This window comes from Anomaloglossus baeobatrachus, chromosome 4 (assembly GCF_048569485.1).
Source record: "Anomaloglossus baeobatrachus isolate aAnoBae1 chromosome 4, aAnoBae1.hap1, whole genome shotgun sequence".
Classification (NCBI taxonomy): Eukaryota; Metazoa; Chordata; class Amphibia; order Anura; family Aromobatidae; genus Anomaloglossus; species Anomaloglossus baeobatrachus.
In genome coordinates this window covers 58,350,578-58,365,236 of record NC_134356.1, presented here as the reverse complement: position 1 = coordinate 58,365,236, position 14,659 = coordinate 58,350,578, and the positions used below count along the sequence as shown (strand labels likewise).

General features: G+C 48.3%; 1 protein-coding gene across 2 annotated transcripts in view; it reads left to right on the top strand.

Annotated features, from left to right (window-relative positions):
• The window catches only part of HMGXB3 (HMG-box containing 3), a 230,694-nt gene that overhangs the window by 201,552 nt on the left and 14,483 nt on the right, over nucleotides 1-14,659 (top strand). For both annotated transcript variants that reach the window (XM_075344369.1, XM_075344368.1), the window contains 2 exons: nucleotides 6,663-6,779; nucleotides 7,782-7,991. In XM_075344369.1, the coding sequence (XP_075200484.1) occupies nucleotides 6,663-6,779; nucleotides 7,782-7,991 (327 nt within the window). The remainder of the gene's footprint in view (nucleotides 1-6,662; nucleotides 6,780-7,781; nucleotides 7,992-14,659) is intronic.

Sequence of the window (14,659 nt, the reverse complement as noted above, 5' to 3'; positions counted from 1 at the left end):
CCAAGAAGTCTCTCACGGGCCTTCCCTTTTTTCCAGACCGATTGTTTGGCGAACGTCTGGACAAGTTCATTTCTGACGCCACGGGAGGAAAGAGTACCTCCCTCCCCCAGCTGAAGTACAGGACGTCCTTCACCAGTCGTTCACAGTCCTCGTTCCGCTCCTTTCGGAACTCATTTGGTTGGTCGACATCCTGTGCTGTCCCCGCCACCAGCCGCGGACTACGCAGGGACCGACCTTCTCAGCTCTCCCCGAAACCCACTTCGTCATGGCAGCCTAGACCGAAACAGTCCAGGACTAGGGAGACTCGGCCACGACGTTTTCCCCCCTCATGACTCCTTCGGCGCCCCGGAAGACACACTCATTGTAGTAGGTCGACTGCGGCTCTTTCAACACATTTGGGCTGCCGCCTCAGATGACAAATGGGTGCGAGACCTTCTGTCTTCCGGTTACCACATAGAATTTCGGACCCGACCCCCGAGTCGGTTCTTTCTCTCAAACCCCCCAAAGACTCGAAAACGACGCAAAGCTTTTTTCTCAGCAATCCACTCGCTCCAAACAGCAGGAGTGATAATACCTGTCCCAGACGACGAGAAGTTCGGGGTTTTTTATTCCAACCTCTTTGCGGTCCCCAAAAAGGATGGGTCAGTTCGACCCATCCTGGACCTCAAACACCTAAACAAACATGTGCACGTACGGAGATTCAGAATGGAGTCCCTAAGGTCCATTATTGCATCCATGGTCGAAGAGGAATTCCTCGCCTCCATAGACATCAAGGACGCATACCTGCACATACCCATCGCCCCAGATCATCAAAAGTTCCTCCGCTTCGCAATTCAGGACTCCCACTTTCAATTCGTAGCTCTACCCTTTGGCCTTGCCACCGCACCAAGGGTCTTCACCAAAGTCATGGCGGCCGCCATGAGCGTCCTTCACGCCAGGGGAGTAGTCGTTCTCCCTTACTTGGACGACCTCCTCATCAAGGCCCCCTCCTTCCGCGACTGCTCAACCAGCGTACAGATCACTGTGGACACCCTATCCCGCTTAGGGTGGCTAGTGAATCTGGACAAATCATCCCCAATCCCATCACGATCCATCACCTTCCTGGGCATGTCCCTGGACACCCGTCGGGGCTTGATCCTTCTCCCTGAGGACAAGGCGATCGCTCTTCAACGAGCGGTACGCTGCCTTCTACGTCCTCCGTCTCGCTCCATTCGATTCAGCATGAAAGTGCTCGGCAGGATGGTGGCGGCTATGGAAGCAGTACCCTTTGCTCAACTGCACCTCCGCCCACTGCAGCTAGCCCTTCTAGCGGCCTGGGACAAGATGCCCTTCTCCCTGGACAGACATCTTCACCTGACTCCTTCAGTCAGGTACGCACTCCGCTGGTGGCTTCGGTCCTCATCCCTATCGAAGGGGAGATCTTTTCTCCCAGTGAACTGGCTGGTCCTCACCACGGATGCCAGCCTCCTAGGCTGGGGAGCAGTGTACCGGCACCATACTGCTCAAGGACGTTGGACGCCCCAGGAGTCTTTCCTATCCATAAATATCCTGGAACTCTGCGCGATCTTCCTTGCGCTCAGAGCGTTCAGCCCTCTGCTAGCGGATCGTCAGATTCGAGTCCAATCGGACAATGTGACAGCTGTAGCCTATATCAATCGGCAGGGGGGCACCCGCAGCAAAGCGGCTTATCTCGAGGCCCACAAGATCCTCAGCTGGGCCGAATACAGGGATCAGTGATATCAGCAGTACACATACCGGGGGGTAGAGAACTGGGCAGCAGACTTTCTAAGTCGCCAAGGCCTGGCCGCCGGAGAATGGTCTCTCCACCCAAATGTGTTTCTACACATCTGCACTAGCTGGGGCACACCAGACGTGGACCTAATGGCCTCAAGGTTGAATGCAAAGGTACCCGCGTTCATAGCCAGGTCACGCGACCCGCAGTCCATCGGCGCGGATGCTCTAGTCTGCTCCTGGCACCACTTCCTCCTGCCTTACATATTTCCACCTCTACCCTGCGGGTAATCAGGAAGATCAAGGCAGAGGGAGTCCCGGTTATACTGATAGCACCGGACTGGCCCAGGCGTGCCTGGTACGCCGAATTAGTACAAATGCTCACAGACGCACCGTGGCGCCTTCCAGACATCCCAGACTTGCTGACCCAAGGGCCCATTTCCCATCAGAACTCCAGAGCCCTGAAGCTGATGGCATGGCCATTGAGACCTGGGTATTAACAAGAGCGGGATTCTCCACCGCGGTTATTTCCAACATGATCAGCGCCCGAAAGCCTGTTTCATCCCGCATTTACCACCGTACGTGGAAAATCTTCCTTTCATGGTGCAGGGAAACTAACGTCCAGCCTATGTCTCTGGCCATCCCCAGAATTCTCGACTTTCTACAGTCTGGCTTGCAAGCGGGGTTGGCTCTCAGTTCCCTTAAAGGGCAGGTCTCAGCGCTCTCAATCTTCTACCAAAGCCGCCTGGCTCAAAAACCGCAAGTCAAGACCTTCCTCCAGGGCGTTTCCCATCTAGTTCCCCCGTACAAACGGCCGCTGGAACCATGGGACCTCAACCTCGTTCTGGACGGTCTCCAGAGGTCTCCCTTTGAACCCCTCAAGGAATCCTCCCTTGCTCTTCTGTCCTGGAAGGTAACATTCCTGGTGGCAATTACGTCCATCAGACGGGTTTCGGAACTAGCAGCACTCTCTTGCCGCGAGCCTTTTCTGATTTTTCACCAGGACAAGGTGGTTCTGCGACCCCTTCCGGATTTCCTTCCAAAGGTTCTTACCCCGTTTCATTTGAATGAGGACATTGTTCTGCCTTTCTTTTGTCCACACCCGGTTCATAGGGTGGAAAGGTCTCTGCATTCGTTAGACCTCGTCAGAGCTCTCAGATATTACATATCCAGTACAGCCCCCTTTAGGAAAACGGACTCTTTGTTCGTCATTCCTGAGGGACCTAAGAAGGGACAGGCAGCTTCAAAGGCGACTCTGGCTCGCTGGATTCGCTCTGCGATCCAGGAAGTCTACCGCTTGCAACTCAAGCCCATTCCTAGTCGGCTGCGGGCTCATTCCACGCGAGTAGTTGGTGCTTCGTGGGCCATTCGGCATCCGGCTTCAGTGGAACAGGTGTGTAAGGCTGCGGCCTGGTCTAGCCTACATACGTTTTCAAAGCATTACAGAGTCCATACCCAGGTTTCCACTGAGGCAAATCTGGGTAGGAAACTTCTGCAAACTGCAGTAGAGCACCTCTCTCAGTAGGCGCTCCAGGCTGTCTGGGACTGGTTCCTAGTCCTTGGGTTGTGTTGTCTTCTTTTATGTTTCCCACCCGTCTGCTTTAGGACGTCCCATGGTCCTGTGTCCCCCAATGAGGAGTCAGAGAAAAACGGATTTTTGTGTACTCACCGTAAAATCGTTTTCTCTTAGCCATCATTGGGGGACACAGCACCCACCCTGTTGCCCTGTTGGGCCTTGGTTCTCTCAGTACCTTATTTGGTTATGACTCTTTTTTTTCTCATGTTCCTCTGTTGAGGTAAGTTTTTACTGGCTTTTTTCTCCTACTGCTTGTGTACTAAAACTGAGCTTGCCTGGCCCGGCCAGGGGGTGTATACTGCAGAGGAGGAGCTATGCTTTTGCATCTACTTAGTGTCCTCCTATGGATAGGCAGCATAACACCCATGCTCCTGTGTCCCCCAATGATGGCTAAGAGAAAACGATTTTATGGTGAGTACACAAAAATCCGTTTATCCGCACCGTCGCATTTACAATCACGAAATTTTGCACAGACACCTCATGTGACCCAGGGAACGTCGTAGACTATCTTTTGATAGGAAAATGTAACCCCACGCTTTACAGTTACTCTCCAAAAAACATGCCTCCATTAAAGTAAATGGAGCCTGAAACTACAAGTTATTAGTTGGAGCTGTGATTCATTGCTATAGGAACAAAAGACATTCATAGTATAAGAAGCTTATATGTGAGGTAATAAGATGTCGGTGGGGAGACAGACAGAGAGACAGACAGGGAAAGAGACAGAGAGATAGAGACAGACAAGGAAAGATACAGACAGGGAAAGATACAGACCTGGAAAGAGACAGACCTGGAAAGAGACAGACCTGGAAAGAGACAGACCTGGAAAGAGACAGACCTGGAAAGAGACAGACCTGGAAAGAGACAGACCTGGAAAGAGACAGACAGACATGCAGACAGGAAAGGAGGAGACAGCCAGAGAGACAGACAAAGATAGATAGGGAAAGACACAGACCTTGATAGAGACAGACGGGGAAAGAGACAGAGAAATAGAGACAGACAAGGAAAGAGACAGAGGCAGACAGGGAAAGAGACAGACAAAGAGACGGGGAGACAGACTGGGAAAGAGACAGACCTGGGAAAGACACAGACCTAAAAAGAGACAGACGGGGAAAGAAACAGAGAGATAGAGACAGAGACAGGCAGACGGGGAAAGAGACAGACAGAGCACATTACTTGGCCAATTTAGTTAAATCTGTGTGGAATATCTGTGGTGTTGAAATATATGTTGTGAAATGCTTCTATTAGCTTAGTTTTTGCCTTTTAATAATTACATTTCTATTTGTTTTGTGGTTTCTGTGTGCAGAATAAATTTGTGTTAATACATTCTATTTTGTTAACAACAATTATTAACCCGGGCGAAGCCGGGTAGTACAGCTAGTTTTGAATAAATTCCTCTTTCTATGGTGCAGAACAGGGGCCGGCTTCTCCATCTAAAGGGGATAAAGTGACATTTTGTGCATTCAATAGATCTGATCTGTAGGTTATTACTTATCCTATAGGTAGGTGATAACGTCTTTTCACTGGACAACCCCTTTAAGTTATGGCACAGTACATCCTTGTGATATGCAATAATTATAGTGCCTATTGTGGAAAATCCCTTACAATTGACCATGAATTTAAGACGTTCAGCGCACTACACATTCATGAATCTTAATAATATGTACAGTTAGGTCCAGAAATATTTGGACAGTGACACAAGTTTTGTTATTTTAGCTGTTTACAAAAACATGTTCAGAAATACAATTATATATATAATATGGGCTGAAAGTGCACACTCCCAGCTGCAATATGAGAGTTTTCACATCCAAATCGGAGAAAGGGTTTAGGAATCATAGCTCTGTAATGCATAGCCTCCTCTTTTTCAAGGGACCAAAAGTAATTGGACAAGGGACTCTAAGGGCTGCAATTAACTCTGAAGGCGTCTCCCTCATTAACCTGTAATCAATGAAGTAGTTAAAAGGTCTGGGGTTGATTACAGGTGTGTGGTTTTGCATTTGGAAGCTGTTGCTGTGACCAGACAACATGCGGTCTAAGGAACTCTCAATTTAGGTGAAGCAGAACATCCTGAGGCTGAAAGAAAAGAAAAAATCCATCAGAGAGATAGCAGACATGCTTGGAGTAGCAAAATCAACAGTCGGGTACATTCTGAGAAAAAAGGAATTGACTGGTGAGCTTGGGAACTCAAAAAGGCCTGGGCGTCCACGGATGACAACAGTGGTGGATGATCGCCGCCTACTTTCTTTGGTGAAGAAGACCCCGTTCACAACATCAACTGAAGTCCAGAACACTCTCCAGTGAAGTAGGTGTATCTGTCTCTAAGTCAACAGTAAAGAGAAGACTCCATGAAAGTAAATACAAAGGGTTCACATCTAGATGCAAACCATTCATCAATTCCAAAAATAGACAGGCCAGAGTTAAATTTGCTGAAAAACACCTCATGAAGCCAGCTCAGTTCTGGAAAACTATTCTATGGACAGATGGGACAAAGATCAACCTGTACCAGAATGATGGGAAGAAAAAAGTTTGGAGAAGAAAGGGAACGGCACATGATCCAAGGCACACTACATCCTCTGTAAAACATGGTGGAGGCAACGTGATGGCATGGGCATGCATGGCTTTCAATGGCACTGGGTCACTTGTGTTTATTGATGACATAACAGCAGACAAGAGTAGCCGGATGAATTCTGAAGTGTACGGGGATATACTTTCAGCCCAGATTCAGCCAAATGCCGCAAAGTTGATCGGACGGCGCTTCATAGTACAGATGGACAATGACCCCAAGAATACAGCCAAAGCTACCCAGGAGTTCATGAGTGCAAAAAAGTGGAACATTCTGCAATGGCCAAGTCAATCACCAGATCTTAACCCAATTGAGCATGCATTTCACTTGCTCAAATCCAGACTTAAGACGGAAAGACCCACAAACAAGCAAGACCTGAAGGCTGCGGCTGTAAAGGCCTGGCAAAGCATTAAGAAGGAGGAAACCCAGCGTTTGGTGATGTCCATGGGTTCCAGACTTAAGGCAGGGATTGCCTCCAAAGGATTCGCAACAAAATATTGAAAATAAAAATATTTTGTTTGGGTTTGGTTTATTTGTCCAATTACTTTTGACCTCCTAAAATGTGGAGTGTTTGTAAAGAAATGTGTACAATTCCTACAATTTCTATCAGATATTTTTGTTCAAACCTTCAAATTAAACGCTACAATCTGCACTTGAATTCTGTTGTAGAGATTTCATTTCAAATCCAATGTGGTGGCATGCAGAGCCCAACTCTCGAAAATTGTGTCACTGTCCAAATATTTCTGGACCTAACTGTATGGAAACATGACAATCCTCCTTTTTTCTGTTGTATAGGATAACATGTGTTACTCCATACTGGCTCTTTCTGAGTTTGTGCAGAACGGCACTCAGATCAGACAACCGCCGGCTCATCTAACTGGAGGGAAGCTCTATAAAGTCTGCCCACATCAGGTAAGATCATATCTAGTGATGGACGAATAGTAAGCTATTCGGGATTATTTGTATCGAATACCTAGTACTATTCCAGCATCTGTCATGAATAACGAACCTATTGCAAGTAAATGCTCGGGTTCCCCATTGACTTGCATTAGGTTCGTTATTTGTTACGAATACTGGGCTAGTAGTAGGTATTCAGTACGAAGAATCCTAACCAAAATATTTAATTATATAGTATTCACTCATCACTAATAATATCAGGTCATTGAAAAAACACGATATGAGGCGGGGAAAAGAAGCAACTGGCCAGGGATCAATATGGTGCTTCTACCTACAGAGGACACCAATGGACAGCGGGGCTGCCGGTTCCCATAAGTTGGGCCTGGATAACTAACATGTTATTCATCCACATGATATCCTATGCTGCTTTCTGTTTCCCAATTGTGAGCGAAATACACTCCTATGCCATTGGAACTCCAAATTAATAAGATTTTTACAAGCGCTTGGAGAAAATAATACGGCACACACATTTGTGGAGTACTGAGAGTTTCTGTTTTATTACATCATGTGACCAACTTATATAGTATCCCAAACAAAGAAGTAACTATGCACCAATAAGGCGCAGGGGTGTGTGTAGAAATGTGAAACTTCCCCGCCCATCAGTGCTAGCTGAACCCTATGACATCATTCAGTTATAAGACAAGATGGTTTCTATATAATACAAAATGTCTTGTATTCTCTCGCATAATGTATAAAATTCATAAAAGGATCCTCATTTTAGTCTCTTCAATGGCTCCTGAGACCTTTGATGATATCCTGATATAGAGACCTACAGAGTTGAGGGAAACCCAATACCAAATGCTCGATTTTCCTGTGAAAATGAAGCGTTACTGTTAGAATCCTGTAGGTTTTTTTTGTAGATTTGTTTTTGTGGCAAAATCCTTGTCCGTTCTGTAAAAACGTGATGGTGACAGCGGCTGCCGTATCCATATACAATCATGTCCCTCTTTTGTTTAGGTGGTTTGTGGATCCAAATACATTGTCCGTGGAGAAAGCCCCCGAGATCATGTGGATCTTTTGGCCTCATCACGGCACTGGCCTCCGGTCTACGTGGTAGATCTGGCAACACAGGTTGCTCTCTGTGCCGATCTCTGCCATCCAGATCTGACTCAGCAGATGTGGGGGAAAAACCAGGGATGTTTCTCAGACCCATTAGAAACACCAAAGGTAAATGAATATATAACAGTTTTAAGTGGTATTGTCTCATTTACATAGTAATAAAAAAAAAAAATGAAAACATTTTCTCTGCCGTTTCATGGAGGAGGACAGCACATGGTCTCCTGTGTCCCCCAATGAAGGCTGCAAGAAAAGGATTTCTGTACTCACCGTAAAATCTTATTTTCTCAGTTGCTTCATTGGGGGGGGACACAGGAACCATCCTGGAGTTTGGCACTAAGAATACATCTTAAAAAAAAATCTGATTCCTCCCCACCAGGCTACACCTGGGCAGCCGAAACCCAATTATTCAGTTTATCTTTGCATCTAGGGATTAAATGTTAGGAGAAGAGTAGTTGTACAGGTAACAACCTGAGGGATTGCGACTCTTCCTTTTGTAGTATTGGTATTAGTTTTCCCACTCCAGGGACCAGCTCTAGGATGTCCCATGGTTCCTGTGTCCCCCAATGAAACGACCGAGAAATAAAGATTTTTGGTATATCTGTAAAATCTTTTTCTCGTAGCCTTCACTGGGGGACGCAGTACCCACCCTTGTTTGGGAGAGGTCTTGGTGTTGCTGACCCTACTGCTTTTGCAATAGCTGAATAACGAGGTGTCGGACACACAGGTGTAGCCTAGTGGGGAGCAGTCAGATTTTTTTCTACAATGTATTATTAGTGCCAGCCTCCAGGTGGCAGCATATAAACCCATGGTTCTTGTGTCCTCCAATGAAGGCTATGAGAAAGAGATGTTACGGTGAGTACCAAAAATCTCTTTCACCTTTCTGTAACAGTTCCTGAGGTTTTTTCAAGATCTCTGCTTGTTGTAAACCTTCAGTAAGCACTCCACAACCTCTGTTACATCTATACATGACCCTCTCCATCCTTCATTATAGGAAGCTTGTTAATATGATCCTTAGTCTGACAACCAGTCCAATACATGGGTTATTGTGCTGATGGGGAGTCAGGATAGCAGCTCTATGCTGTTGATTCATTACTGCTGCCACTAGGAAGGAGCAAAAGGAATATAAGGCTCAAGGGAAATGTAGTCCTCATTAGGGGAACCAAATTAGAGGGAAGAAGAAGGGATCAAGATGGCAGAACCCCCAAACATGGCATATATATATATATATATATATATATATATATATATATATATATATATATATATATATATATATATATATATATACATATATAAAAGTGTCCTATATGGAAAGTTATAAAACTTCGCAAATCAAAATATTAGAGAGTTTTGCTTCTTTTCTGTAAAAAATGTTAAAAAAAATCCATGTAAGTGGTTTCCAAGCCCCTACTTTCTCTCTGTTTATTTTCCTGCCTTTACTAATTTGGAGTACAGCTGATTGCAGTATGCTTATCAGAACAATCTCACAGCAGCTTATCCACAGCATTAGTGATGGTCAAAAAGGAACTGAAAAGACAAAAAGGACATTAGGGTCTTATCCGAGAAGAAACCGGAAGACAAATGGCCGTAATGCTCACCTGGTATAGTTGTGAAGTCACAGCTCCTGTACGCACTAAAAGAAAAAGGCTGCTTCAGATCCACGATGAGAAGAATATGGGAAGTTGGAAATCAGAAAGTGAAAATCTGGTCCAGTGATGGACAGGAGATGGGAAATTCTGAACTGCGGCTTATTAATCAATGTGTTTCGAAGTGACACTACTTCATCAGGAGGAACCAAAAATCAATTTGTGGTTGCTCCTGATGAATAAGTGTGTCACTTTGAAACACATTGACTAATAAACTGCAGATCAATATTTCCTGTCTCCTATCCATCACTGGATCATTGACAATGCATATGTTAACCCACTTGTCTCCAGTGTCACAGAGCTAGTGATACACAGGTGCTGAGCTGACCATCACTGCCATCATCTTGTACTCCAGATGACTACATTCCAATGCAGCTTGTAGGTAGGAATAGACTGGGGGAAAAGCAAAGGTTTAGAAGCCACTTACATACAATTTTATTTTGCAGAAATTAAGACAATTTTCCTAAGATACTTATAAAGTCTCATAACTTTCCATGCTGGTCCAAATTATAAAAAAATTAAAAAAAAATTAAAGTTTAGTTACTCTTTAACCCCTTCACACCATGGCCATTTTCCGTCTTCTTTCCACCCCCTTTCCAAGAGTAGTAACTTTTTTATTTTTCACACAATATTGCCATATGAGGCCTTGTTGTTTGCGGGACGAGTTGCACTTTTGAATGACACCGTTCATATTGTACTGGAAAGCGAGAAAAAAAATTCCAAGTGCGGTGAAATTGCTTCAATTCCACAATCATTTTTCTTTGTCGCTCCATTGGGAGACCCAGACAATTGGGTGTATAGCTTCTGCCTCCGGAGACCACACAAAGTATTACACTTTTAAAAAAGTGTAACCCCTCCCCTCTGCCTATACACCCTCCCGTGGATCACGGGCTCCTCAGTTTTATGCTTTGTGTGGAAGGAGGCACACATCCACTCATTAAAAAAAAAAAAAAAAAAAGATTTATCATACATAGTATGACAGAAGAAAAGAGGTCCCCTATGGGGTCCCCGGCATGCTCCCTTCTCACCCCACTATGTCGGCGGTGTTGTTAAGGTTGAGGTACCCATTGCGGGTACAAAGGCTGGAGCCACATGCCGTCTCCTTCACCATCCCTTATGCGGCTCTGGGAGAAGTGGGAGCTTCACCGGTCATTCACCTGCTGAGACCGTGCTCCATCCGCAGCCCCTGGTGGAACCTGCTGGACCGGAGCGTTTTCATCCCCAGGGACCGGGCCATGCACCTTCAAGGTACTCTGTGTCCCCATGGGGGGACGGTACGGGGAGAGAGGTCGCCTCTCTCCCCAGTAGCGCCGTCCGTTGTTTTTTCATCGGACTTCCGCGCCGGCCGTGCCTGCTTGTCGGGCACGGCCTTAAATTTAGTCCCCGGCTTCATCGCGGCCTAGTCGCGAAAAATCCCGCCCCCGGTCCTGCTTGTCAGGGGGAAGGGCGGTATTTCCGACAGAGGGCTGGAGCATCTTGGCATGCCTCCCCTCCCCTCTCATGGACCACTATGGGGCCTCCAGATTCCCGCCTTTTGCCGGCGCCGCCCATGGCTCCACTCCCCCCTTGAGAGCTCCGGCAGCCATGTTTGGCATTCTGCCGGTGTATGCTGCAGCTGCACATCTCTACAGCTCTGGGGGACCCACGACAGGGAATCTGGAGGACACCAGCGGTTGGTAAGCCACACCGGTCACCCGGTGCTGGTTCCCCTAGGGTGCCGTGATATATATATATCTACATATATTATATATATTCGGAACGGCTGTTTAACCCTTTCTCATATACCCTCAGTGGTCGCTCTCCTAAGGGACACTTATTGCTTGCAGCATGTCGTCCACAAGGAGCAAAGCCCTTAAGACACAGGTTTTTTTCGCAGCCTGTACCTCTTGTGGGGCTATGTTGCCTGCGGGATCCACCTACCCTCACTGTGATCAATGCTCGACTCCTGCCACGCTTGCTCAGCCGGAGCCCGGGGCACTTGTGGGCCCCTCGGCTCATGTAGATCCCCCTGCTCCTCCTGAGCAGGCTGCAGGGACAGAGTCACCGTCATTGGCCTCTTTCGCTGAGAAACTCTCTGTCACTTTCTCAATCCATTGCACAGTCTATGGCCAAATGGTCATCTAAGCTCCTTGAGGCTTTGCAGTCCAGACCGGGCTCTTCACAGGCCCCGGCCCCTGTTAGTTTGTCTCCTCCAGGGCCTTCTCGGTCCGCGCCGCAGCGCGCTCCCAGGATAGCCCCTAAGTCCCAGGCGGAGGACTCCTGCCCGGATCGCAGTCCCAGACCGGCTAAGCGGCCTCGCTGGGACTCTTCCCCGGCCTCCTCACGCTGCTCTGGATCTCAGCTGGAGGACTCTCAGGATGACGAGGCGGACGTGGGAGCTCAGGGCTCTGACCCTGATTTCGCCCTCAACCTTGATACCCCTGAGGGGGTCGCCTTAGTAAATGATCTTATTTCGTCCATCAACCAGGTGTTGGATCTCTCTCCCCCGCCTCCACCGGTAGAGGAGTCGGCTTCTCAGCAGGAGAAACACCAATTTCGATTCCCCAAACGTACGCGCAATACATTCTTTGATCACTCTAACTTCAGGGACGCTGTCCAAAAGCCCAGAGCGGTCCCGGACAAGCGTTTTGCTAAAAGGCACTCTGACACGCGTTATCCCTTTTCACCTGAGGTCGTTAAGGGCTGGGCGCACTCACCCAAGGTGGATCCGCCAGTCTCTAGATTGGCTGCTAGGTCCGTTGTGTCTGTTGCCGATGGCTCATCCCTGAAGGATGCCACTGACAGACAGATAGAGCTCTTGGTGAAGTCTATTTATGAGGCCACGGGAGCGTCTTTTGCCCCGGCCTTTGCGGCTGTGTGGGCTCTCCAAGCAATCTCGGCATGTCTGACTGAGATTAATGCTGTCACGCGGAATTCTGCTCTGCATGTGTCTTCCTTGACCTCTCAGGCATCAGCTTTTCTTCAGCGCTCTATTGGGAGACCCAGACGATTGGGGGTATAGCTACTGCCTCCGGAGGCCACACAAAGCACTACACTAAAAAGTGCTAGGCCCCTCCCCTTCTGGCTATACCCCCCCGTGGTATCACGGGTTCTCCAGTTTTCAAGCTTTGTGCGAAGGAGGTCAGACATCCATGCATAGCTCCACAGATTTTAGTCAGCAGTAGCTGCTGACTATTTCGGATGGAAGAAAAGAGGGCCCATATAGGGCCCCCAGCATGCTCCCTTCTCACCCGTTGATGGTGTTGTAAGGTTGAGGTACCTATTGCTGGTACGGAGGCTGGAGCCCACATGCTGCTTTCCTTCCACATCCCCCTGAGGGGCTCTGAGGAAGTGGGATCCTGCCGGCCTCAAAGCTCTGACGCCGGGCTCCATCCACAGACCCATTTGAACCTGCTGGATACGGAGCTGGAGTACCGTTCAGGGACATGGCCCTGCACCATTACAGGTACTCTGTGTCCCCGTACACACAGGCACAGCACACTCCAGACTTGCTGGGTGTGCTAGTGCGCCGGGGACAGTAAAGGGTTACAGTCACTGCAGCTTTGCTGAGTGACTTTGTGTATTGGGAACTACCGCGCCGGACGCTCCGGGAGCGGCGGCGCGGCTGGGACTTGTAGTTCGCCGGGGACTGGGCGCCGACCGCGCTTTTACGGCGGCGGCGCTTATAAATCCAGTCCCCGGCTTCTGCGGCCTAGTGCCGCTTCGTTCCCGCCCCCTCCCTGTCACTCAGGGAAGGGGACAGGCGCTGAGCAATCAGCAGCGCCGAGGGCTGGAGCCTTATTTACATGCTCCAGCCCTCTCACTGCACACTGTCGGACGCCGGATTCCCGCTCTGACTTGGGGCACGCCCACGGCCCGCCCCTCCTCACACGAGCTGGGGAAGACGCCGGCAGCCATTACTGCAGTACGAGCTCGGACTTTCGGCAACCAGGCAGGACTATGGCGACCATACACCCGCTTATAGGCGGGCGGTAAGCGGCACACATAGTGCTGACCCCAATATATACTGCAGTGTGTACATGTGTATTTTAACTGCATAGGTCGCTATATGCCCGCTTGGAGAGCGACACATCAGCAGCAGGAAAGCAGGTGTGCTAAGGCACAGGCTTTCTATGCTGCTTGTATTGCACGTACTGAAGTGTTCATTTGTATTTATGCTTGTATGCTATACATTGCACTGTACAGTCGCTAGTCTTAGCTATATTCTCCTGGAATGGCTAGACTACAGCAGCAAAAAACCAAGGGTGCTGGGGCACAGGTTTTTTTCTATGCTGTTTGTATTGCATGGGCTGCAGTGTGCATTTGTACTTGTGCTTGTATGCTATGCATCGCACTGTATGGTCACTCTTCTGGGCTATATTCCCCTAGATGACTAGTCTACAGCAGCAGAAGAGCAGGGGTGCCAGGGCATAGGCTTCTATGCTGCTTGTATTGCTTGTGCTGCAGTGTTCATTTGTACTTTATGCTTGTATGCTATACATTGCACTGTACGGTCACCATTCTTGGCTATATACTTCTAGATGGCTAGTCGGCGGCGGCAAAAAAGCAACACAGATTTTCAGTGCTGTTTTTACTACATGGGATGCTATTCATGACACCGTCCCATTGTGTGCATGCTCCCCTGTAGCACTTCGTCTGCCGGGGTCTCTAGCACTTCGTCTGCCGGGGTCTCTACTAGTCGTGGCCAAAGAAACCACCTGTCAACCCTGTCCAAGGACAGGGACGGAGTTGCAGTTTCGACAGATATATTGTCATAAGATAGAGACTTGCAGTCCAGACAGGCCATGGGCAATCTTCCTGACCAACCTCATTTGGAACGGGGGGGTCCCAGGAGGACTCTCTGTATGATAAGGCAGCTCTCCAGGACTTTGATCCTGACATCGCTCTCAATCCGGATACACCGGATGGTAACGCCATACGGAATGATCCTATAGCGTCCATCAATGGAAGGTTGGATCTTTCTCCCTCAGCTCCCCCAGTGGAGGAGTCAGCTTCACAGCAGGAGAAGTCCCTTTTCAGTATCTCAAACGGATATGGAGTATTTTTCTGGCCACGCTGACTTCAGAGAAGCAGTCCAGAAACACCACGCTTACCAGATAAGCGTTTTCTCCAAACGTTTTTTAAAGATAC